At 44.9% G+C, this 23,854-nt stretch overlaps 1 protein-coding gene across 2 annotated transcripts in view; it reads left to right on the top strand.

The window, feature by feature from the left end:
- Positions 1-23,195, top strand: part of LACTBL1 (lactamase beta like 1) — a 398,761-nt gene extending 375,566 nt beyond the window's left edge. For both annotated transcript variants that reach the window (XM_069610864.1, XM_069610863.1), the window contains one exon: positions 20,295-23,195. In XM_069610864.1, the coding sequence (XP_069466965.1) occupies positions 20,295-21,273 (979 nt within the window). In that variant the 3' untranslated portion in view covers positions 21,274-23,195. The remainder of the gene's footprint in view (positions 1-20,294) is intronic.
- Positions 23,196-23,854: the final 659 nt, after the last annotated feature.

Raw genomic sequence — 23,854 nt, 5'->3', positions numbered from 1 at the left:
GTACTTTGACAGTGGTGCTCATCTGATATTGCTTCCTGTCTAAGGGACCATTGTACAGTGCCCTGATGCTTGTGTTCTTTGTCTCCCTCTACGCAGCGGCTAGTGAAGAAGAGGGCAGAGACGGCGCTGTGGAGCAAGGCGGCGGGGATGCCCCCACGGCTGCAGCGGAAGGGGTGGGTGAGCCCCCACAGGGGCCTGCTACGGTGGGAGACGGTGAGGAGCCATCCAGGTTGGTGGTTTGCACAGAGGAGGAGGAGGCCGCCACTGGGGCACACATGGGGCCTGGTGGGGGCATCCCTGCTGGTGCAAGTGGTGCAGTCCAGGGCCAGGAGCAGGAGGCAGCACAGGTCACTGTGGAGGGGCCTGTGAATGTCGCTGTCCCTGACCCTGTGAGTGCACCACCATGCACCAGCAGGGATGCCCCGTCCCAGGCCCGTCCGCAGGTAGAGGGGATGTCCATGTCACCTGACTCCCCTCCACCTGCGGACGTGGGAACCCCTGGCCGTGCGGAGAAGGTCCTGATTGGGGTCGCGATGCGCACGGCTGTGATTCGTGATGCCGTGCGTGCTTCCCGGGAGGAGCACCCACGTCATCACGAAGTGCACCGTGCCGACGTGGCCCAATTGGGATCGGCCATGTTCAGGGGTTTCCTGCATGTGTTGGCCAATGTGGCGGCCCTCTCCTCCTCTGTGCAGGCTATCCACCAGTCGTTCTCCTTGCCGTCTTCCAGCCCAGATGCCACCAGGGCCCCCTGTGGACCTGCCCCGACCAATGCAGCCAGCTCGGTGGGGATCCCATCCCTGCCACAGTTGGGAGTCGGAGGTCCAGCAGGGGTGGACAACACAGCAACTGGACCCCAGCAGGTGGAAGATGTGACAGCATCATCAGGCAGGGCACGTGCACGACGGCGTCGGTGGTTTCCATCAGCCTGGATGCCGTCGTGCTGGCAGAGGCAGTGGCGTCGGAGGCAGCAGCAGGCTCGATGTGGGAGGCATCATGGCTCGGGGCCTTCAAGATCAGAGGGGCAGGCATCGGCCGGAGGGCAGGGCAACCCTGGGATGGTGGTGTCTTACGTGTGGGAGCAGTTGGTCCAGCGGATAGGTGCGGAGCGGCAGCGGGCGGAAGAGGAGCGGCTCACCATGGTCAGGGCGGAGTTCTCCATGCGTCGGGCGTTGAGGCGGGCTGAGTGCCTCGAGGAAGCTCGCAGGGAGTTTGAGCTGGACATGGGGTTATCCCTGCGAGACCTCGGGGCCAGGACAGAGTCCCGCCTCCAGGACATCGACATGGAGTTCGATGATGCCCTGGCCAGCAACATCACCGAGTGAGCCGCAGGACTTGCCCGCTGCCTTTGTATATAGTTATTCAGTTATTTAGTGTTAGGTTTCCTTTATTCATTTTATTATTTTTTGGACCGCTCGGACAATGGCCACTTTTTTGTATATATTATTTTCATTAGGTAGTAGTAGGTTTCATTTATGGTGTTGGGCTCATGGACCCTGGAATTTTCGTGTATATAGTTTGCTTTTTGAGGAAATTTTTTTTTTATTAATTATTGTGTTCACCATGAGGAAATGGTTTTTCATTATTTTACTTCCACATGATTTTGCTTTGGACAACATTTGTTTTTGGATTACTTTGTTTATTTTATTTTTACATTTGTTCTCGGACATGGACCATTTATTTTGTTATCGCCATTGTTGTATGTTTTATTTTTTTACTTATTTTTCATCTTTAATACATGTTCTTTTTAACTTTCACTTGTGGTATTTTCTCATTGGTTTCATACATGTCATGATATGGGTTTTGACATTGACTTGCACCCATTGTGTATGTGTGTGTGACGGACATGTGTTCATTTACAGACTTGCCATTGGGGTTGTATCATGTAATTGCATTCACTATGTGGGTGGATGCAATCCTTGCCTGGGTGTTTGTGCTGGGTATGCTGCCCATTACTGCCATGATTGAGTATCGTCAGGACCTGGGGGCAGGGGGACATGAGTGGGGCCTGGTGGAGGGTGCCCCTGCACTGCTGGGGTGTGGGGGTGGTGGGAGACATGAGTGGGGGCCTGGTGGAGGGGGACCCTGGTGGCTGGGGGGTGGGGTGGTGGGTGACATGAGTGGGGGCCTGGTGGAGGCTGCCCCTGCACTGCTGGGGAGTGGGGGTGGTGGGAGACATGAGTGGGGGCCTGGTGGAGGGTGCCCCTGGTCGCTGGGGGGTGGGGGTGGTGGGTGACATGAGTGGGGGCCTGGTGGAGGCTGCCCCTGCACTGCTGGGGTGAGGGGGTGGTGGGAGACATGAGTGGGGGCCTGGTGGAGGCTGCCCCTGCACTGCTGGGGTGTGGGGGTGGTGGGAGACATGAGTGGGGGCCTGGTGGGGGGTGCCCCTGCACTGCTGGGGTGAGGGGGTGGTGGGAGACATGAGTGGGGGCCTGGTGGAGGGTGCCCCTGGTCGCTGGGGGGTGGGGGTGGTGGGTGACATGAGTGGGGGCCTGGTGGAGGGTGCCCCTGGTGGCTGGGGGGTGGGGGTGATAGGGGACATGGGTGGGGGCCTGGTGCAGGGTGACCCTGGTGGCTGGGGGTGGTGGGAGACATGAGTTGGACATGGGTGGGGGCCTACTGGCAGGTGCCCCACAGTGCTGGGGGGTGGGGGTGGTGGGGGACATGAGTTGGACATGGGTGGGGGCCTGCTGGCAGGTGCCCCACAGTGCTGGGGGGTGGGGGTGCAAGGGGACATGTGTTGGTGTTCATTAGTTCAAGGAGACATGTGCCTTTGCTGGGGGGCATGCCCATGTTGGGTGGGCTGCCTGCGGGACATGACCAGGGATGCAGGGTAGTCCCCTGTGGTGTGGGCTGCCTGCAGGGGCCGTGGAGGGTGTACAGGGTACACCTGGGAGGACCCACACTGTCAAATCACATGTGGGACTCCCCGGCACCCCTGAAATACACATACCGGGCAGAAATCGCGTGTAAAACTTCCCACGCACCCCTGAAATACACGCGCCCAGGCTATTCGCGTGTAAAACTTCCCGCGCACCCCTGAAATACACGCGCCCAGGCTATTCGCGTGTGGAACTTCCCGCGCACCCCTGAAATACACGCGCCCAGGCTATTCGCGTGTGGAACTTCCCGCGCACCCCTGAAATACACGCACCCAGCCTATTCGTGTGTGGAACTCCCCGCGCACCCCTGAAATACACGCGCCCAGGCTATTCGCGTGTGGAACTTCCCGCGCACCCCTGAAATACACGCGCCCAGGCTATTTGCGTGTGGAAATTCCCGCGCACCCCTCAAATTCACGCGCCCAGGCTATTCGCGTGTGGAACTTCCCGCGCACCCCTCAAATTCATGCGCCCAGGCTATTCGCGTGAGGAACTTCCCGCGCACCCCTGAAATACACGTAGCACGCTCCCCCAGACCCGATCGCGTGAGGAACTTCACGCAAACCCCTGTAATACACGTAGCCCGCTCCCCCAGACCCGATCGCGTGAGGAACTTCACGCGAACCCCTGTAATACACGTAGCCCGCTCCCCCAGGCCCGATCGCGTGAGGAACTTCACGCGAACCCCTGAAATACACGTAGGCCACTCCCCCAGGCCCGATCGCGTGAGGAACTTCACGCGAACCCCTGTAATACACGTAGCCCGCTCCCCCAGGCCCGATCGCCTGAGGAACTTCACGCGAACCCCTGTAATACACGTAGCCCGCTCCCCCAGGCCCGATCGCGTGAGGAACTTCACGCGAACCCCTGTAATACACGTAGCCCGCTCCCCCAGGCCCGATCGCGTGTGAAACTTCACGCGAACCCCTGAAATACACGTAGCCCGCTCCCCCAGGCCCGATCGCGTGAGGAACTTCACGCGAACCCCTGTAATACACGTAGCCCGCTCCCCCAGGCCCGATCGCGTGAGGAACTTCACGCGAACCCCTGTAATACACGTAGCCCGCTCCCCCAGGCCCGATCGCGTGAGGAACTTCACGCGAACCCCTGAAATACACGTAGCCCGCTCCCCCAGACCCGATCGCGTGAATAACTTCACGCGAACCCCTGTGATGCACGTACCCTGCAAATCGCGTGTGACACTTCCCGCGCACCCCGGTATACATGCACACGTATTTTTTGTCAGCGGGTGTCCGTGTTTGTGGGTACCCCTTTGCACGTCATTTTTCCTGGAGGGCCACAGTATGGGACATTCATCATGGCAGTATATAGGTGCTATTTGTTGGCGCACCTTTTGGCGCACATTTGTTACAGCCGCAGAGACGCTACCGCCTCCTTTCTTGTGGCGGTCGTGTTTGTGCCTGTGCGCTGGTTTGAGCGTGCGCTTTTTTCCCCTATTCTATTGCATGAATACGTGTTGTAGGCGAGCGTGTGGGCGTTCCGCGCACTTGTGCCCTGTACTTCCCCCGTGACGCCCACGTTTTGGCAAGTTGTTCCCCATTCCGAGTGTTACGCCCGTGTTCCGCCTACTTTTGTTGCGTGCGCCGCGCTATGTGCGAATTTCGCTGTGGCCTGTGCGATTTTCGCTGTGACCTGGCGCACGCTGTTAGATGGCCTGTGCGCCAACGTGCGCCAACGTGCGCCGCACACTTTTTTATCGCACATCCGCTGGTTTTCTCGCGCAAGGCCTTCCATGAATCGACGTGCGCTGCTTTTCGTGCGATTTTCGCACTTGCACTGCGATTTTCGCTATTCCACTGCGATTCGCACGTTTTTGCCCACTTGCGCCGCGCTAATTATTCCATGAATTGGCCTCTTAATTCAAAGATTACTGAGCAATATTCTTCAATGAGACAGGGAAAACAACTGCAGAACATGACAAAATATTTGTATTGCAATATTTATAAAAAACATAAATTAAATAACACATCAATACATACAGTGCAATAATAAAGTGATTTTTGTTACCGTACATAAACACAACTGACCACGTTATAGTTAATGCAGGTGTCATGTATGGCTGTCCTGCACATGAAGTGTTCCAATATTATTTATCTAATTGTCATTTTATATGATAAAAGAAGTCTTTGTATTCTATCTTTAAACAAAGTTCACTTAGTGCCTTGTTGCCGGTGTCATGAAATAAATACTCCCCTGTATAAACCCTCCCCTGGAGACTTTATTCTGAAATAGAATCTCTGGGGGGAGGAATATATTTCGTGCCCCCTGCAAAATGAAATCTCCCCCTCTACGTGCTGCAAAGGCGCGTGCAGCAAGATCCCATTCAATCCCTTGTAACCTTTATGTGACTTGAGATTCCCTGGCTGAATTTGGCTCCTTTTCTTCCCACATGTAGGCGGCCATAACGTCACCAAGGATTCCTAGTTTGCTGTATGGGGGTCATAGAAAATAACAAAAATGAGAGCTCATTTTGTTTTTTTCCAGAAAATGCCAATAAAATGAAGTACAAACAAACCTGTGTTTTTTTTTTTCCCTGTAAGAGCTAGGAACACATGGTTTGCTGTGCTGGATTTGCCATTTTCCAGTCTTTCAATAGCAGGTTGAGTGGAAACAAAAAAAACAAACATATTTTTATAAGGGTACCATCAGTTTTGTGAGAGGTAGGCGATTTTTCCCTTTTTTCCCAAAAGGACATGCATGGACGGAATGGAAGAGGACGGAAGGAAAGCTGAATGGGAAGACAGAAAGGTATACATTTCCGAAAAGTAGAAAACATTCCAAGTTTAGGAGGGGTCATTTGCGAAGGTCAGGTAACAACTATGTAGGTAAAATTCCCATAGTTTGGGAAAAAATTTGAAAAATGACAGAACAAAAAGTATGTGTTGGACATGTTTGGACCTGTAAGGTAATGGCTTCTGTGAATATTGTTAAAAGTAATGCACCGCTACATCCCCCGGACTCTTCTAGTTAGGAAATACTGATTTTTCATAATGTTTCACAACACATGCAATACCACAAGCCAAAAACTGTGCCATGGAACACTGGATTTTAATGCTGGCGGCCTAAACAGACGTACTTAGCATGTGACAATAAGGAAAACAAATGTGGTGAGGAATGGCAAGCATGCATTTTTTTTAAAAGCACAGGCAGACCTTTTGAAGGATAGGTGACTTTGCAGGATACTAAAGTGTACAGTGCCTAAAGCAGTGACTGAATGTAGGTTACATTTGGCAAATGAAAGGGTTGTGTAACAAAGTGCAGTAGCAAACGTATGAAAAGGTTATCAAAACCAAGAGAAAATAACACATGTCCCACCTTCCCACAGGTGTCCAGACGAAATAAATACCTCACATGTTGTGTGTGCTCCTACCTGGGTGCAAAGGCAGAAGGCTAAACCACTGGTACATCAAATGCCCCGAGGAAGACTGGATGTGGCTTTGTGGACAACCCACAGATTTGGGTTTGGGGTGTCTCTGCCACCAAGGAAAACAGGGAACCCCATGCATTTCTGAAAAGGAGACCCCTGTGGGAAACCAAAGAGATCTGACTCACACGAATCGCCCTAGAATGTATCACCCACAAGGCCTGACTTGTGGGTGAAAGTCCAAAATTTAAGGGAAAAAACAGTTTTAAAAAATTTGCCAGCAGGAAACCACCGAAACACGCAGGCAACAACAGATGTCCTACCTTCCCACATTCCAACAGGTATCCTGACAAAAATGGTGCCTCACATGTGTAGGTGCACCTACCTGGCAGGAAAAGAAAAAGTGTCAACCGTCCACAAGTCCAACGGCAGTCTCAGGGAACCTTTTCTACTCTATTGAAGGAAATGCCACGTACCTTTGGAAACATTTTACCCCAGAATTGCTGCCAGTCAACCTACTACTCCCAAAACTCTCCAATATGGGACTGGGAAAAATCAGAACATCATGAAACCCCTTTACAATATAGCTAATGAAAGCTGAGTCAACCCTTAAAGACCAGTTCATAGGTTATTTTAGAAAGACCAGTAAAGCCACTCAACCTCAACCTACATCGAAGAAAGAAAATCAATGGACTATGTGAGAATCCCTGGACATATCTCATCCCTGTTCTCTTTCAGGTCTTTCCAAATAGGAACCTGGACAAAAAACAGGCATATCCACCTTGCATCTGGGAAGGGTATGTGAGAAACCTGAAGGTGTCTCACCCGCTGGTCCCCAGGGATCTGCCATGCAGGTGGCAAGGACACGGGAATCACATTTGGATCCAGTTCCTGGGGGTGAACCAGTGCAGAAGGATCACCTGGATGAAGGGTCCTCAGGGAGTGGAAATGGGACACCAATGGAGAGACGCGGTATCCCCTTCCAAAAACATCTTTTCCACATCCTACCAAGTAGGATACCTTGGAAATCGCCCCCCCCCCCGCTCCTTCCATTTCCAGATAAAAACACTTTTTCACGGACAGTCCAACATGAAAGAAAACATGCTATCACCTGAGTCGTATACCTGTCATGGCGAAAGACGGCGAGATCAGAAAGGGTTGCGAGGACAGAATTGCCCTTGGCCATTTAAATGAAAGGAAACTGTTACTTTCAAGAGCCCTCAAGGCTAAGAAACATACAACCTGGAACTAACACTGAAGAAAGGTGTATTGTGTGTCGAAGGTACACCGGGCTCGCCCACATCGATAGCCGAGGCGGGGAGGAGAGATTGCCGCCATGGTACAGTCCTTGGCTCCTGCAACAAAGCTGCTCCACTAAAGTCAGCACAGCCAGTGAGTCTGGGAGACTGATAGCAGACCGGTCTGTGTTAGACACAAGGTTGCAACCGATAATATTGTATGAAGAAAGCTGCAAGGAACAAAGCATTAGGCATATGTGATGAGCGACACAAATATAATCGAATATTGAACGAGTGAGTGAACATTTGAAACAGAATAGATTAAAAAAAAGGCAAATGTGAACCCGATGGAGGGATGCCGAGAGAAAGCTAGGTGGAAGGGAACCCCACTTTCAGATGTGAGTGTAATTGTAAATTGTGAAGTCAAAGTGGTCCTGCATCGGGTCAAACCAAATCCTGTGCATATTCGAAAGCCTTTGATAGCAAAACTGAAGTTGAGATTGGTCAGAGCCCGACTGAGTGAGATTAATTGCAAACATTGATCTGAGTCCGCCAAAGGGGGATCCGGGGTGAACCGTGAGTCACCCAAGACATAATTGTAAAAAGGGATCTGAGCCTGACAGTGTGAAGAGTGAATCATCTGAATTGAATACTTGTGAGAGGAAAAGAACTTTGTGTTTTGTTTTTATACATCAGGCCCTCTGAATTAAGAGACTGATAATTAAAGATACTTGGGCACAGAAGGCCTGATGCTGGTACTGGAACTGTATCCTTGTGCCAAAGAAGCCAGAGTGTGTGCTATGCTCGAGTGAACCGCCTTGTCGCGTGCTGAAAACATGGGGAAGGGAGGCCCACGGCCTGAACATCCTAACTTATAATTTGTTAAAACGTCTTTATTTTTCATGAACATTATACCACCCTATTTTTGATTTAACGGTAAGGATTGGCAATGGTTTTTTTAGTATAGGCCTTTTTTATGTTGACAAGACTCCACTAGGACTGCGTTATTATTATTTGATGGTCGTAGCTTGCTCCCATTTTAGATTTAGGTTTAGATAGGCGTTTATCACACCCTTGTTAAAAGTTCAATACACACCATTGAACTGTAGTAACTTGTATTTGTCTTGCTTCGATACCATGTCTTCCTTAGAGGGGCAAGTATATTCTGATACAGAGTCTCCCCTTGAAGGGGGAGAGTTTATTCAGCTACAGAGTATCCCTCATTAAGGGGACGGGGGTATTCTACTACAGGGTTTCCCATTCAAGGGGGAGATTTTACTCTGCTACAGAGTATCCCCCATCAAGGGGGGGAGTTTATTCCTCTACAGTCTCTACCCTTCAAAGGGGAGAGCTTATTCTGATATAGAACCTCTCCCATCAAGAGGAAGAGCTTATTGTGCAACTGAGACTCCCATTCAAGGATTTGCGTTGAATCTGATACAGAGTCTCCCTCTTCAATGGGGTGAGTTTATCTGATACAGAGTCTCCCCCTTTCCGGGCTGAGAGTTTATTCTGATACAGAGGCTCCCCTTCAAGGGGAAGTGTTTATTCTGATACAGAGTCTCCCCTTCAAGGGGGGAAGTTTATTCTGGTACTGAGTCTCCATTTTAAATGGGGAGAGTGTATTCTGACATAGAGTCTCCCCTTTTCAGGGGGAGAGTTTATTCTAATACAGATTCTCCCCTTCAAGGGGGAGAGTGTGTTCTTGTACAGCGTCACCCCTTCAATGTGGTGAGTTTATTCTGATACAGAGTCTCACCCTTTCAGTGGATAGTTTATTCTGATAGAGAGTCTCCCCTTCAAGGGTGAGAGTTTATTCTGCTACAGATTTCCCCTTTCAAAAGGGAGAGTCTATTCTGCTACAGATTATCCCCATCAAGGGGAGAGTTTATTCTGATACAGAGCTTCCCCTTCAAGGGGAAGAGTTTATTCTGATACAGAGTCTCTATCTAGAAGGGGAGAGTTCATTCTGGTACAGAGTCTACCCTTTCAATGGGGAGGGGTTATTCTGCTACATGGTTTCCACCATCAAGGGTGGTGTTTTTTCTGACACAGAATCTCCCCCTTTTCAGGGGGAGAGTTTATTCTGATACAGAGTTTCCCCTTCGAGGGGGCTAGTGTATTCTTGTACAGAGTCTCCCGCTTCAATCGGGTGAGGTTATTCTGATACAGAGTCTCCCCGTTTCAGCTGGATAGTTTATTCTGATACACAGTCCCTCTTCAAGGGGGAGAGTCCATTCAGCTACAGATCTCCCCTTTCAAGAGGGAGAGTCTATTCTGCTATAGATTGTGCCCATCAATGGGATGGTTTATTCTGATACAGAGGCTTTGCTTTAAGGGGACAGAATATCCCCTGTCAAGGCAGAGAGTTTATTCTGCTACAGAGTCTCCTTTTTCAAGGTGGCAAGTTTAATCTGCTACAGACTCTCCCCCTTCAATGGGTAGAGTGTATTCTGACACAACATCCTTCCTTCAAGGGGCAGAGCTTATTCTGGTGCAGAGTCTCCTCTTTCAAGTGGGAAAGTGTATTCTGCTACAGAGTCCTCCCCATCAAGGGGAAAGTTTATTCTGATACAGAATCTCCCCATCAAGGGGGTGAGTTTATTGTGAAACAGGGTCTCCCCTTTAGGGGGGAGAGTTTATTCTGGTACAGAGTCTCCTTTTTCAAAGGGGGAGTTTATTCTGCTACAGAATCTCCCCCATCAAGGGGAGAGTTTATTCTGATACAGAGTCTCCTTTGTCAAGGGGGAGATTGTATTCTGGTACAGTCTCCCCTTTCAAGGGAAGAGTTTATTCTGCTACAGAGTCTCCCCCATCAAGGGGGAGAATGTATTCTGCTGCAGAATGTCCCCCATGAAGGGGATAGTTTATTCTGATACACAGTCTCCTTTTTCAAGGGAGAGGGTTGATTCAGCTACAGAGTCACCCCCTTTCAATGGGGAGAGTTTATTCTGACACAGCGTCTCCCCTTCAAGGGGAAGAGTTTATTCTGGTACAGAGTCTCCCATTTCAAGGGGAGTTTATTCTGCTACAGAGTCTCCCCATCAAGGGGGAGATGGTATTCTGCTACAGAATCACCCCCATCAAGGGGAGAGTTTATTCTGATACCGAGTCCCCCCCTTCAAGGGAGAGCTTTTATTCTGGTACAGAGTTTCTCCTTTCAAGGGGGAGAGTTTATTCAGCTACAGAATCTCCCCCTTCAATCGGGAGAGTTTTATTGACACAGCGTCTCCCCTTCAAGGGGCAGAGTTTATTCTGTTACAGAGTCTCCCCCATCAAGGGGGAGAGTTTATTTTGCAACAGAATCTCCCCCATCAAGGGGAGAGTGTATTCTGATACAGAATCTCCCCTTCAACGGGGAGAGTTTATTCTAGTACAGAGTCTACCCTTTAAGGGGGAGAGTTTATTCTGATACAGAATCTCCCCAATCGAGGAGGAGACTGTATTCTGATACAGAGTGTCCCCTTCAAGAGGGAGAGTTTATTCTGATAGAGAGTCTCCCCTTTCAAGGGGGAGAGTTTATTCTGCTACAGCGTCTCTACCCATCAAGGAGACTACTAAACAACATTTCAACAGAGACTCGCCTGACTGGATTTTTCCAAAACCCTCCCTAGAAGAGTAAAGACACAATTTTAAAAATAGATTGCAGATGTTGAAGGGTACAAAATGAAAGGAAATTAATTGCTTGTCATGGGGGAGAATTTATTTCACTGGGGGAGATTCCATTTCAGAATAGAATCTCCCGGGCAGACTTTATTTTCAGAATAAAGTCTCTTGGGGGAGACTTTACTATGGCAGGGGTTCATTTTATGACACCGGCTAGTGAACACTAGTTTCGATGAATAGCCATGACATTAAAGTGGCCTTGTCTTCTTTAGGGCTATACATAAACCAACTACGTACTAAACACTAAATTGACATTGTCAAAAAGAAAACAGGAAAATAAGCAGGCAGGCCATATAAGTTGGAATCATGTGTCCTTTGCCAACAGTTTTACACTAATGATTCTACAAATTAGCTTACCTATTGGAAACGGCCAACATTCACGTCCATTACATGTCATTAAGTTTCCAGATAAAGACACATTTTACTGGATTTGCGATTTTCCTTTCCTACTTCTTTATTCAATTGCTGTGAATAATACAAACAGTGGATCAAGGTATACCCTAAAAATCTTTGCAAATGCATTTATAGACGTGGAGCTCCTATCGCCTGTGGTAGATATTCACTGTATTAGCTTGAGTTTACTAATGTTTACAAAACCCGCCAGTATCCCACCTTCACGTAATGTGTAAAGAGAAATCGAACTGTACTGCTGATATCTGATTCAACACTGTACCACAAACCTGTATGTCTGTTTAATAATATGTTGAATAGCAATGAGTGCGAACAAATACTCATTAAAATATGTTAAAATAATATTTTTTTTGTACTGGTACATATCTTGCCCTAAGCTGAATACTGTTCAAAATTGCAAATGGAACAGTGCAAAGTTTCAGTAATTCAACCAATGCAAAATGTAAAAACACCCACAGACAGACAGGCTTACAAAACTTCAGAAATGGTACCTACTGTACTCTCACTTCAAGTATCTTCTCATGCCCACAATGTCATTTTGCCCAATAACAAAACCAGGTGTGACTGTGTAAGTATTGCATGATTTTTAGTCTCACAAAATATATTGTTTTTGTCAGTCGGTGTTGTCCCTTTTCAATGGCACAAGACAATTTCAAATCCAGATTATTTCACTACTGCTATTGTGCACCTTCTTTGATCCACACATCCAAAAGAACTTTGTAATTAGGCATCATCTTTTGTGCGCGCATGTTATGAGATGCACTTGATCATCTCACCACTTGTGCCAACAAAGGTTTTAAGAGTAGGCATTTTACTGTATGTATGTTTTATGTTTTTCTCCATGTACAGAGCTCATATAATTGTAATCCTACCTGGCTAAGTGGTATTTATTTAACGAACATTAGAGTCGACATCATGAATGCTTGACATGTGGCTGGCTCTGCCTCAGCCCTATTGGCCTTTCTGCAGTCATTGACCTGCAGCCATGTGTGTTTCCTATCATTTAACAAACAATCTCTGTTGTCCTCATGTAAGCGATCTCAGCGGGATGAAACATCATGCACCTCTACTGCGTGTGTGCTACTTCCCCAGCCCTATAGGATTTTCAGAGGTCCCCTGTATTGTAATATTATAATACAATGAACAGTGCTGCTTTCCTTGCAATTTTAGGCACTTAGTGAATCTTATGCATACAAAGATTCTCACGCTAGGTGCAGTATTTCCAAGTGTGATTCTTTACTTTCAGTAGTGTAGATACATGGTCTAGGGTGGTCAGCCGACACGTGTCTCGACCTCGAAGGGACCTTCTCAAGGCAAGATAAATTGTAGAAAAGGGGGGAATGTTGCCCCAGGAAATCCTCAGTAGGCAGTCAGAGGCACAGCTTCACCTCACTGATGATGCCCAACAAGGCTGAAACATGTGTATGGGGTTGCTGTTGGTACTCTTGTTCAGAGGAGAATTGCCTAGCATTTCGGTGCTGGACTGCCCCCGGGCGGGACAAAGACTGATATGCGGGGACATTTCTTCTCTGTGAAAGGGACAGTGAGCTAAAGAGTTGGTAGAGTCTCTCCCAGGGGTTATTCACCCAAGAACAGATCATTGGGCTGTGTTCTTGCTGGTAGAGAGATTCCCAGACAATCCTTTGTTTTGCATAAATTAACTTTGGGTCTCACCCTAAGTTACCAGGGCGATCCAGAAGTGGGCTCCTTGCTCACTGTTCTTACAGAGGCACAGCTTCACCTCACTGATAATGCCCAACAAGGCTGAAACACGTGTATGGGGTTGCTGTTGGTACTCTTGTTCATAAGAGAATTGCCTAGCATTTCGGTGCTGGACTGCCCCTGGGAAGGACAAAGACTGATATGGGGGGACATTTCTTCTCTGTGAAAGGGACAGTGAGCTATTACTTGGTTGAGTCTTTCCCAGGGGTTATACACCCAAGAACAGGTCATTGGGCTGTGTTCGTGCTGGTAGAGAGATTCCTAGACCCCCCCTTTGTTTTGCATAAATTAACTTTGGGTCTCACCCTAAGTTACAAGGGGGATCCAGACGTGGACCCCTTGCTCACTGTTCTTAGAGAGGCACAGCTTCATCTCACTGATGATGCCCAACAAGGCTGAAACACGTGTATGGGGTTCCTGTTGGTACTCTTGTTCAAAGGACAATTGCCTAGCATTTCTGTGCTGGACTGCCCCTGTGCAGGACAAAGACTGATATGTGGGGAAATTTCTACTCTGTGAAAGAGACAGTGAGCTAAAGACTTGGTAGAGTCTCTCCCAGGGGTTATTCACCCAAGAGCAGGTCATTGAGCTGTGTTCGTGCTGGTAGAGAGATTCCTAGACCCCCGTTTGTTTTGCATAAATTAACTTTGGGTCTCACCCTAAGTCACCATGGCGATCCAGACGTGGACCCCTTGCTCACTGTCCTTAGAGAGGCACAGCTTCACCTCACTGATGATGCCCAACAAGGCTGAAACACATGTATGGGGTTTCTGTTGGTACTCTTGTTCAGAGTAGAATTGTCTAGCATTTCGATGCTGGACTGCCCCTGGGCAGGACAAAGACTGATATGCAGGGAAAATCTTCTCTGTGAAAGAGACAGTGAGATAAAGACTTGGCAGAGTCTCTCTCGGGGGTTATTCACCCAAGAACAGGTAATTGGGCTGTGTTTGTGCTGTTAGAGAGATTCCCAGACCCCCCTTTGTTTAACATCTAGAAGGAGATGTTCAGCATCAACGAGTTAAGAAACCAGATAGCCTGCAATAACACACCAATTCCATCCTAGAAGATGTGTGATTACCTTGCAAACAACTCCAAAAACAAAATTATAAACTTCCACCAAGTCTTTAAGTGTATGCCCAAGAACACAACAGCAACTCTACCAACCAGCCAACTCTAAATTTAACAATAAGACCAAAGTACTTCAAACCAATTTCGACAGAAAAATGTGCTATCCTAGTGAATCAAAGCAATAAAGCAGGATCACTAGCAGAACCTTGCCCACCAGATATCTACAAGACCGACTTCACCCAAGAGATGCCCGCAGAACACTTCTGGATTCTCAAGAAACATTCACTGGCAACAGGAGCTGTACTGCAAAGTTTCAAAGTGGCCTACATTAAACCAATCCTCAAAGAACCCTTGAAACACAGAAGACCTAACCAACTACCAGACTACCTCAAACATCCCTTACCCAGACAAACTCATAGAAAGCACTGTGTAAAAACAAATCCTTGAACATGTCAAAAGCAACCAGATACTAGACCGGGCACAAGTCAGTATCAGACAAATGAGAGGAATAGAATCAGTACTACTGTCCATCTGGGATGACTTAAAAGCTATCACTGTCTCTAACATCACCTCCACACTGATAATACTAGAAATTCAAGCAGTCTTCAACACAGTCCACCACAAAACCATCATTATAAAACTCCAAGAAATAGAGATAAGCTACTTGGTTTGGTATGGATAAAGTCCTTTATAACAGAAAGAACGGAAACAACATGTTTCAGTCCCTTCAGCTCAGCACCACACTTCACCATGTGGGGTTCCACAAAGCTTAACATCCTTGCCATTACTCTTCAACATCTACAAGACTCCACTCATCAAACTCATCAATAGACATGGACCCACTTATTACAACTATACAGATAACACATAAATCATAATTAAATCATTATCACCAGAGAACCAGACCAAACTCTCACCAATTGCCTTACACAAATAAATAGATGGATGAGCACCAACAGCCTTAAACTTAACCCAGACAAAACAGAAATCATGATCATGCCCAACAACCCATCGTACAAACACCACATTTCATGGCCTAACAAAATGAGAAATTGATCAGAATCATCCAAAGAAGTTAAAAATCTATGAGTATTAATGGACAATGACCTAACAGTAGAACCACAAGTCAATGCAGTAGTAAATAAATGCTTCTTCCATCTATGTAAAATCCAATGGATACTACCCTTCCTCGCCTTCACCACACAGAACACTCGCTGTCATCTCCCTTGTCATGTGAAGTACAGAGTATGTCAAAAGCATTTACCTTGGAATGCTTGACTACCATAGCAATGAACTACAGCAAACACAAAACACAGCAGCTAGATTACTCCTCAGACTCACTGAAATAGAACACATAACACCAGCATGGAGAAGTCTGCACTGGATACCAGTCAATACAAGAATTTACTTCAAATTGCTTTGCATACCCCACAGAGCAAACCATGCCCAGGGAGCAAAATTATTGCAAGAAAGAATCTTCATCCATAGATGTAAATGAATCCTCAGACCAGGTGATGACATTTGCTTTAAACGAAAGCAATATTCAAAACTGAAATATGATGGATCAGCTTTCTCATGTATCTCAGCAAAACCTTGGAATTCAATCCCCAAGGAACTATGAACAACAGAAGAACACCAAAACATTAGAAAATGACTTAAAACGTGGCTCTTTACCTCACCAACCGAAACATGAAGTACTATAGAAAAAAAACATCCATTCTCTATACAAGGAAACACACCACAAACCATTATACCACCAACGCCGACTCAACCAAACCGGGCTGGACTAATAAAAAGAAAGCATAATATTGCCAACCACTAAATAAGGATTTTACAATTGCTTCTTCCTGCCAATGTTGTAGTACCTATAGCAAAGACCCTAAACGGCATGAAGAGGCCATTGGGAAAGCGCAAGCAATTGTGTACGATGTCCTCCCTCTGGGTAAATATTGCAAAAACTGTATTGATGTTCTGCAATTCATCTAAAACTATAAAAATGTTATTTGTATCTAAATAATGACACAATGCATCAAGTACCCTTTATCCGGGAATCAGAATACATCGGTTTGTTCAAGGAACCAGCCTATGGAGCAATGTATTTTGTATTTTCATATTTACTTGTCATTTATATAGCGCCTTGCATCAAGGCGCTGTACAAAACCAATTTACAGCACAATCGAGTGAAGATATTAATACAATAGATAACAATTAAAAACTACAGTGAGACTTCAAAAACAATTAGGATTGAAGTACAAAGGTTTTCAGGGCAGCATGAAAAGTAGGATAAGAGTCAATAGAGTATAGAGAAAGTGAGAGAACATTCCAATAGAGTAAAGTGAGAAAAGAGAAAGAGGGAACCGCGAAGATGCACATGGGGGATGGGGTACAGTTAGAAGTAAGAGAGACTGTGAGCGAATAGCATGAAAGGGAACATGGAAGGAAACAAGAGATATGAGATAAATAGGAAAAAGACCATAGAAGAACTTGAATACAATACAAAGAAAATTGAATAATTTTAGTTGAGAATGAAAAGATAGCCATCAAAGAGAGGCCAGAGAGGTAGAAATAGAGTCATGAATAGATAAAGAATACAAGAGATTAATAGAGGAATTAAAAACAGACTATAGAGGAGCTGGGTGAGAAACAGGAAGACCAAAGAGAAGTACAGAACAGTAGAATAGTCGTGATGAAATTAAGGAGATTAAAGATTAGTGCCACTAAAAGTTACAAGAGGTTTAACTTCCCGAAATTTAAAAAGATGGAAATGACAGGAGCATGATGTTATGAAAATGTGATAAGCAGAAGAAAGATTAGTATCAAGATGAAGGCCGCAATTGCAGGCAGTAAGAGAGATAGGCAGAAGGGAGCGAGAAAACAAGACAAAGGAAGGAGGAACAGGCAGAGGGATCATGTTAGTTGGGAAAAACAGAATTCAGTTTTTGAAGGATTGAGGAAAAGAAAGTAATCAGACATCCAGGTTTTGATAGCAGAGAGACAGGCTGAAAGATTTGTGTGAATAAGAGATGTTAAGGAAGAAAAAGATGTAACTAGTTGGGTGTCGTCAGCATAAAAATTATGAGACAACCCAAAATAAGAGATATTAGCCAGTGGAGAAGTATAAAGAGAGAAGAGGAATGGGCCAATAATGGACCCTTGTGGAACACTGTGCGAAAGGGGAAGAGGATCACAACAACTTCCTGCCAAGATACTGAGTAGGTTCAATAAGACCAAATAAGATTGAAACCATGCAAGTACAGAGCCAGAAAACCCAACAGAGAAAGAGATTGGAGAAGTAGTAAGTGGTCCACTGTGTCAAAGGCGGCTGATAGATCCAAAGGTATAAGAATAGAGGAGTGTTTGACATAGCATACAGAGAGCAAAGTGTCACAGACAGAAAGAAGGACAGTTTATGTGGAGTGAAGAGGTCGGAAACCAGATTGCAAACAAGGTAACATAGAATTAAGGGTGACAAAGAAAGAAACCTGGGAGTAAACAAGACGTTTTAGCAGTTTTGAAAGTTAGGGAAGGTAAGAGATGGGATGAACATTTGAAAGAATAGATGGGTCCATGGAGGGTTTTTTCAAGATAAAAAGGATAATGGCATGTTTAAACAAAAGAGGGAAAGTAGAAGTACTGAGAGAAATATTAAGAAGACTACTAAAATCGGAATTAAGAAAGGGATAGATTTTACGAATAAGAGTAGAAGGAACTGGGTCTTTGGGAGAAGCACCAGGATGAGGCTGCGAGATTAGCAATGAGGTATCAGAATTAGAAATAGTTGAGAAAGAGGAACAAAACATAATAGAGGAAGGTAAAGAAGCAGAGTGAGAGGAAGTCAGATAATTTAGAGAAATGGCTGAGAAGTGAAAAAAGTTTGCAAAGTGAGAAGCAATAAACGTCGACAAAACAGAATAGTCCGGAGAAGGATAAGAGAAGGATGAGTCAATAGGCGAGAGAGAGATTGAAAGAGGCGTTGGTGATGGGATGATTAAGAGTTTAAAAGATCAGTATAGTCAAGACTTTGGAAGAGAGATGTGCATTATCATACAGATCTCAATGTCACTTAGCCTAGTAAGATCATTGTTTCTTTCTTCCCTTTGTTCCCCCTCCCTTGCTTCATGGTGCATTGAAAAACTGTGTTTAGGCCCATTATAAATGCCATATCATGTCATATCATATCATATAGAGTATGGTAAGAGGAGAATGACTCACCATCAGACATGTTCCGAGATTCATGCCAGCGACTCTCAAGACTACCGATTTCCCTTTGCATAGAGCGCTGGTGAGAAGTAAGCCAAGGCTGTGAGGGTTTACGAGACGGAACAAATTTAGAGAGAGGATATAAAGTATTGAGAGGGGTAGAAAGAGAAGTGGAGAGAGTTGAGGTAGCTTCATATGTTGAAAGAGCTGCTAGAAAATCAGGATCAGACGGAAGAGTGGCAAAGCAAGAAGATACAAAAAGAGGAGTAATAAGAGTATGAAGATCACAATGGAAAAAAGAAGGAGTAGCAACTGAAGGAAAAGAACAAGTATCAGAAACAGTGGGGAAAATAGATAACAGAAGCAAATGATGATCAGAGGAATATACAGGATAGATAGAAACACCAGAGGTAGACATAGAAGAAGTAAAAAAAATATATTCCAGACATGATTAAGAGATATGGGATGAAGGAGTAAGAAGAGAAGAAAGGCAGTAAGACTCTATAATAGCTAGAAATGGAGAAGAAGCATGAATAGAAGAGAGATGTAGATTAAAGTCGCCCAAAAGTATAAAAGAGTTACATCAAGGCAGGAAGACACTAAGTAGGGCATCAATGGTATCACAAAAAGTGGAAAGGGGACAAGGAGGATGATAAATTAGCTGAACAGTCACAGCAGAAAGAGAATATTCAAAAGACGTAAAGGCAGGTAAGAAGTGACTGGTAGTATGTATCATGGAAGATGGCCGGTAGAGGATACCGGTACCTCCACCATGACACAGAGGACGAGGAACATGTGTGAACATAGTGTCAGATGTGAACAGAGATGCAGGTATAGCAGAGGTGAAGGAAGAAAGCCAGGTCTTAGTAATAAATATCGTTGAAAGAACATATCAGGGACAGAGTGAGTTTTCTTAGAAATGGACCAAGCATTCCAAAGTCCAACTATTAATGCAAGAGTCATCAGAGTCGCAAGGTGGAAGAAAAAGATTAGAAAAATTACGTGAAGCTAAGAGCTGAGGAGATCTACGGCAAGTTTGTGTAAACTATAATATACAAACTATAATATACTAAAATAATAGGCTTATTGACTGCATTTTCAACAAGAAACCAAATTCTCAGGTGGTATAGCTTATACTAAGAGTGGAGTTTTGTACTGTCTCAGTTGTATGGTTTTACTAAGCCCTTAGTTGGACTTCAGAAAAACTGTCCTAACACTTATGTATGTAGATAACATTCAAAGATGCCCAGTACTTGATTAACTAATGGTAACCCCCATTCATCCTCAGCCCTCCCCTTCCCTATTCTAACCTTCTCTCCTTTCCTGCAGTCTTTCGACTTACTTTTAATGCTTAAAATATCTACACAATGTAGCTTCAACCATGCCCACATTTGGCTTTTCTGAGTAGATAAATACCTCTAAAAGGGGATGTAGGTAGACATAAGATGTAAACCAAATCAATGAATATCTGCAAAACCTTGGCAATTTGATGGAGCCTGCTGGGCACTTTTTAAAAGTTCACTTAGAAATACAATAGACATTTGGAAAATGTCTCATTATTTGTTTTGCCATACATTACTCATGTAATTGCTTATTCACATGTTGTGTGGTATTCTTTTTTTTACAAACACTGTGTGCAGTTGCAATTTGTTTAGCAGTTGTGAATGGCAAGGGTGCTAGAACTATCAGTATTTTTAATGATATTTGTTTGTTTCATTTCAGGTGCCACTACAGTAATCTAGCATTTTCCATGCTAGCTCATGTATTGGCTGGACTGACTCCAGAGGCTGATTACCAGCATTGGGTTTCAGAAAATATTCTAGACCGTGTGGGTATGGAGGACACAGGCTTTGACATCTCGCCACCTGTCCACTCCCAGATGGCAGTGGGTTTTTACAGCAGTGGCCAGACTGCTCCTCTGTATGACCTTGGTTGGTATAGACCCTCAGGTCAGATGTACTCTACAGCTGCTGATCTGGCTAAATTAGCCATGGTGCTGCTGGGCACTTATCACCGTCGGCTGCTTGAACCAGACACAATGAAGACAATGCTTACACCACTTTTCAAATGCTCCTCCAGCTACTTTGCAAATAGGACAGGCACCCCCTGGGAGATAAATGAACAGCATGGGTATGACATCATTAGAAAGGATGGGGACTTGGACGGCTATGCTGCCACATTTTCCCTTGTCCCCAAACTCCGAATGAGCTTCATAGTTCTAATGTCTGGAGCCAGGCCAAAGGAAGAGGATATAGTGGCAAAGTCATACGACCACCTCATTCCCGCTATAGAAACAGCATTCAGGGAAGCTAACAAAAGTCTAAACCCTCCCACAAACCCTGCCCCCTACGTGGGATACTACACATATGCCAACCTCACCTTCTATGAGATCAAAACAGATCTTGGAGGAGTTCTGGTCATGCAGCAGTTCGGGCCACATATTGAGGAGTTAATTCCTGAAAACTATCGGACTATCAAGCTCCAACACTTGGAGGACCGTATCTTTCAGGTGGTATTTGACAAGGAGTTCCCTTGCACACTGCGCCTTGGCACTGCCTCAGTCTCTCTAGAGACCCAAGATGGACAGCTCTTTAACTTTTTTCCGTTTGACAACAAAGGACTGTCCCCTGGTTTTGATGCCCCGGGGCTCAACACTTACAATGTGCTTCGTATACAAAACAAACCTGTATTTCACAACTAAGATCCATAGTTTGGAAACTGTTTGGCAATTAACTATTGTGGATTTCTATGTACAACATTGTAGCCTGAAATTATTGCTCTTTGGACAAGCTGAGCACAGTGCCAAACCTGTAATCAGACAGATAACCATGTGATCCTGGTTTCCAGAGAACCCTTTGCTTATCGGAGTAATCAATATCACGTCTACAATAAAGGCAAGAGGTGATATGAACATTTTTCAGATGCTAATATAGTAATGTGTGGTATCCTGCCCACCTCTTTGTCTGGTCTGGTCATTCTTTCAGTCCATCCATATTGTCTTTTCTGAACTGCTTCCAATAAAGTCATACCAGCAATGGGGACACCCATGTGTCATTGACCGAATTTCAGAACAACAATTTAGAACACACATATTGGTTAAATGGGGATGTTTTGTGTATAATTGGATTTCCTTTGGAAAGACACATTTGACAGTGAGCAGTAGATTAATGAGTTTTTCAACATGGGATGGTGTTGGACAGTTCTTGACAGGGAAATGCCCTGACTTGATATTCATGTTTGAACGAATATGTCTTGTTTTGTTTAAAGTTGCACACTCTAAGAAGTTGTGAATCATGGCTGTGTAGGCGTTCTGAACAATTATGAAAACTCTAAAGTGAGTCAATATGTTTGAACATTTGTGTACTGCAAAGAAAGCGAATATGACTGAAGGAGGACCTGCTGCGTCAAATCGTAAGTATACAGGAGCCTCTTAACAAGGCCCTTGATGTAATGCAACTGAGGACGAAGACATGCTGTAGGCTGAGAGAAAAGGAGCATAGGCAGACAACTGTCTTCAAGAAGCCTGGAAGCCAAAGTAGTTAAGCGACAAATAATACTGTAAGATTAGGACATAGGAAAACCGTGATACACAGCTGGTAAATATGTTCTAAGACTTAAGATGTTCTTCATGATGTACAATGCCCCTTCCATTTTAGAACTACCCAGGATTAATCTGAGCATGCAGGGGTTATAAAAAATGCACTGATTATCTTACAGTATTAAGGGTTGTCACAGTTCCACCTGTCACCCAGAAAACAATAATATTGTCTGGGTGACAGGTGGAGCTGTGAAAACCCAAGAAATCCAAGTGGGCAATTGGAAATGTCAATCGAGAACTTGCATAAGAACATATGGGCTGGTTGAAAAAGAAGTACTAAAAGTGGGATCAATTGACCAAAATAATATGGATTGATGAAACATATCCTTTGGCTCAGATGATTGCCCATGTGATGTTTTTATAAGTCCAATCATTATTAGAAACAGAAGACTGTTACATGTTTATAAAAAGTATGTGCTACCTACTAAAAAAAGTAAAAGCTGGCTGGTATTGTTTTAAAAAAAGGATGGAAGGCCAGTACGCAGGGAATACAAGCATCAGCATAGGATGTTGCCGACAAAAGCATGCTTATGCACACTACCTAAGCGAGGCAAGATACAATGTTAGATCATTGACCTTCACCTATAGATGTACCCATTGTGATTGTAAACTATGTCAATTGTGAAAACAGGTCCTAAATAAAGCACTGACATACATTATTTATTTGTGACAATACGATTGGCATTAAGAGTTACTGTGAAATTGTTGAGGGACACCGAATTGTTAAAAATGAGAGTTCTTGCATTACATGAATTAAATAACATATACAACTAATACATGTTTCATGTCAGCATGTATTATTTTTGTTGTCACTAAATTGTATTAAGTGATGAATAATTGAGAGAAAGGGACCACACCTTATTATCTGCAAGTTGCTTGTTAAGGATTATTAAAAAAGGAAACTAAAGTAGATATATACATTGTACTTGAGAGTGAGATTTGTACATACCACTCTTTTTTATCAGCTGAATTGGCCACCGTTAACAATATTTTGGCCCCAATAAATAGCAAATGCATCTTTCTGAGATTCTGTTTTTATTTTTGCCACTGAGAAGCTTCATTGAATTTAATAGGGTTTGAGGCAACTATACCTACATGCCCTGGCCACAAACACACACAGATGCACGGTGATGTATTGGAGAGTGTGACATGGTCATCCTTTTAATCTCAGAGACAATCGGCCCTTTCATTCTGTGAAATACAGGTAAACCCAAGGTTCAGTGCCAGCTGGTGTACCTACAATCAATTGGCATCCGGTGTCACCAGATTTTGATACACTCCATCAATGATATTTGGTCACTTAACAAAGCAAAATCTGCTGATTGTCGTGTACTTTGTTTTTACTTTTTTACATTTCATTATGTATTAATTAATGTACATTCAACCAGACGTTTTCTCTCCTGATGACACCTATCCCCCTGACAGCATCAACCATGATATGATATGATAGGTTACTTTTAACGCATTTAATGCCCAGAGGTTTCTAAGTGCGGACTTGGGGATCAAACCTGTGTTGCTCCGTGTTGTCTTGCTTCCAAGATGAGCACGTTGCCCTTGAGCTATCCTCCCAAACCATGATAATTTCCTCCACATCAGCACAACACAGTTTCCTGGATATATGCAACCTGGTAACCCTGTCCGACCTTGCAACCCATTGCCCTGGTTGCTGCTTATAGTAGCATTG

The sequence above is a fragment of the Ambystoma mexicanum genome, chromosome 8 (genome assembly GCF_040938575.1).
Source record: "Ambystoma mexicanum isolate Mex_15411 chromosome 8, UKY_AmexF1_1, whole genome shotgun sequence".
NCBI classification, from domain to species: Eukaryota; Metazoa; Chordata; class Amphibia; order Caudata; family Ambystomatidae; genus Ambystoma; species Ambystoma mexicanum.
The sequence above is the reverse complement of the archived record's forward strand: the minus strand, read 5'-3'. Positions and strand labels throughout refer to the sequence as shown.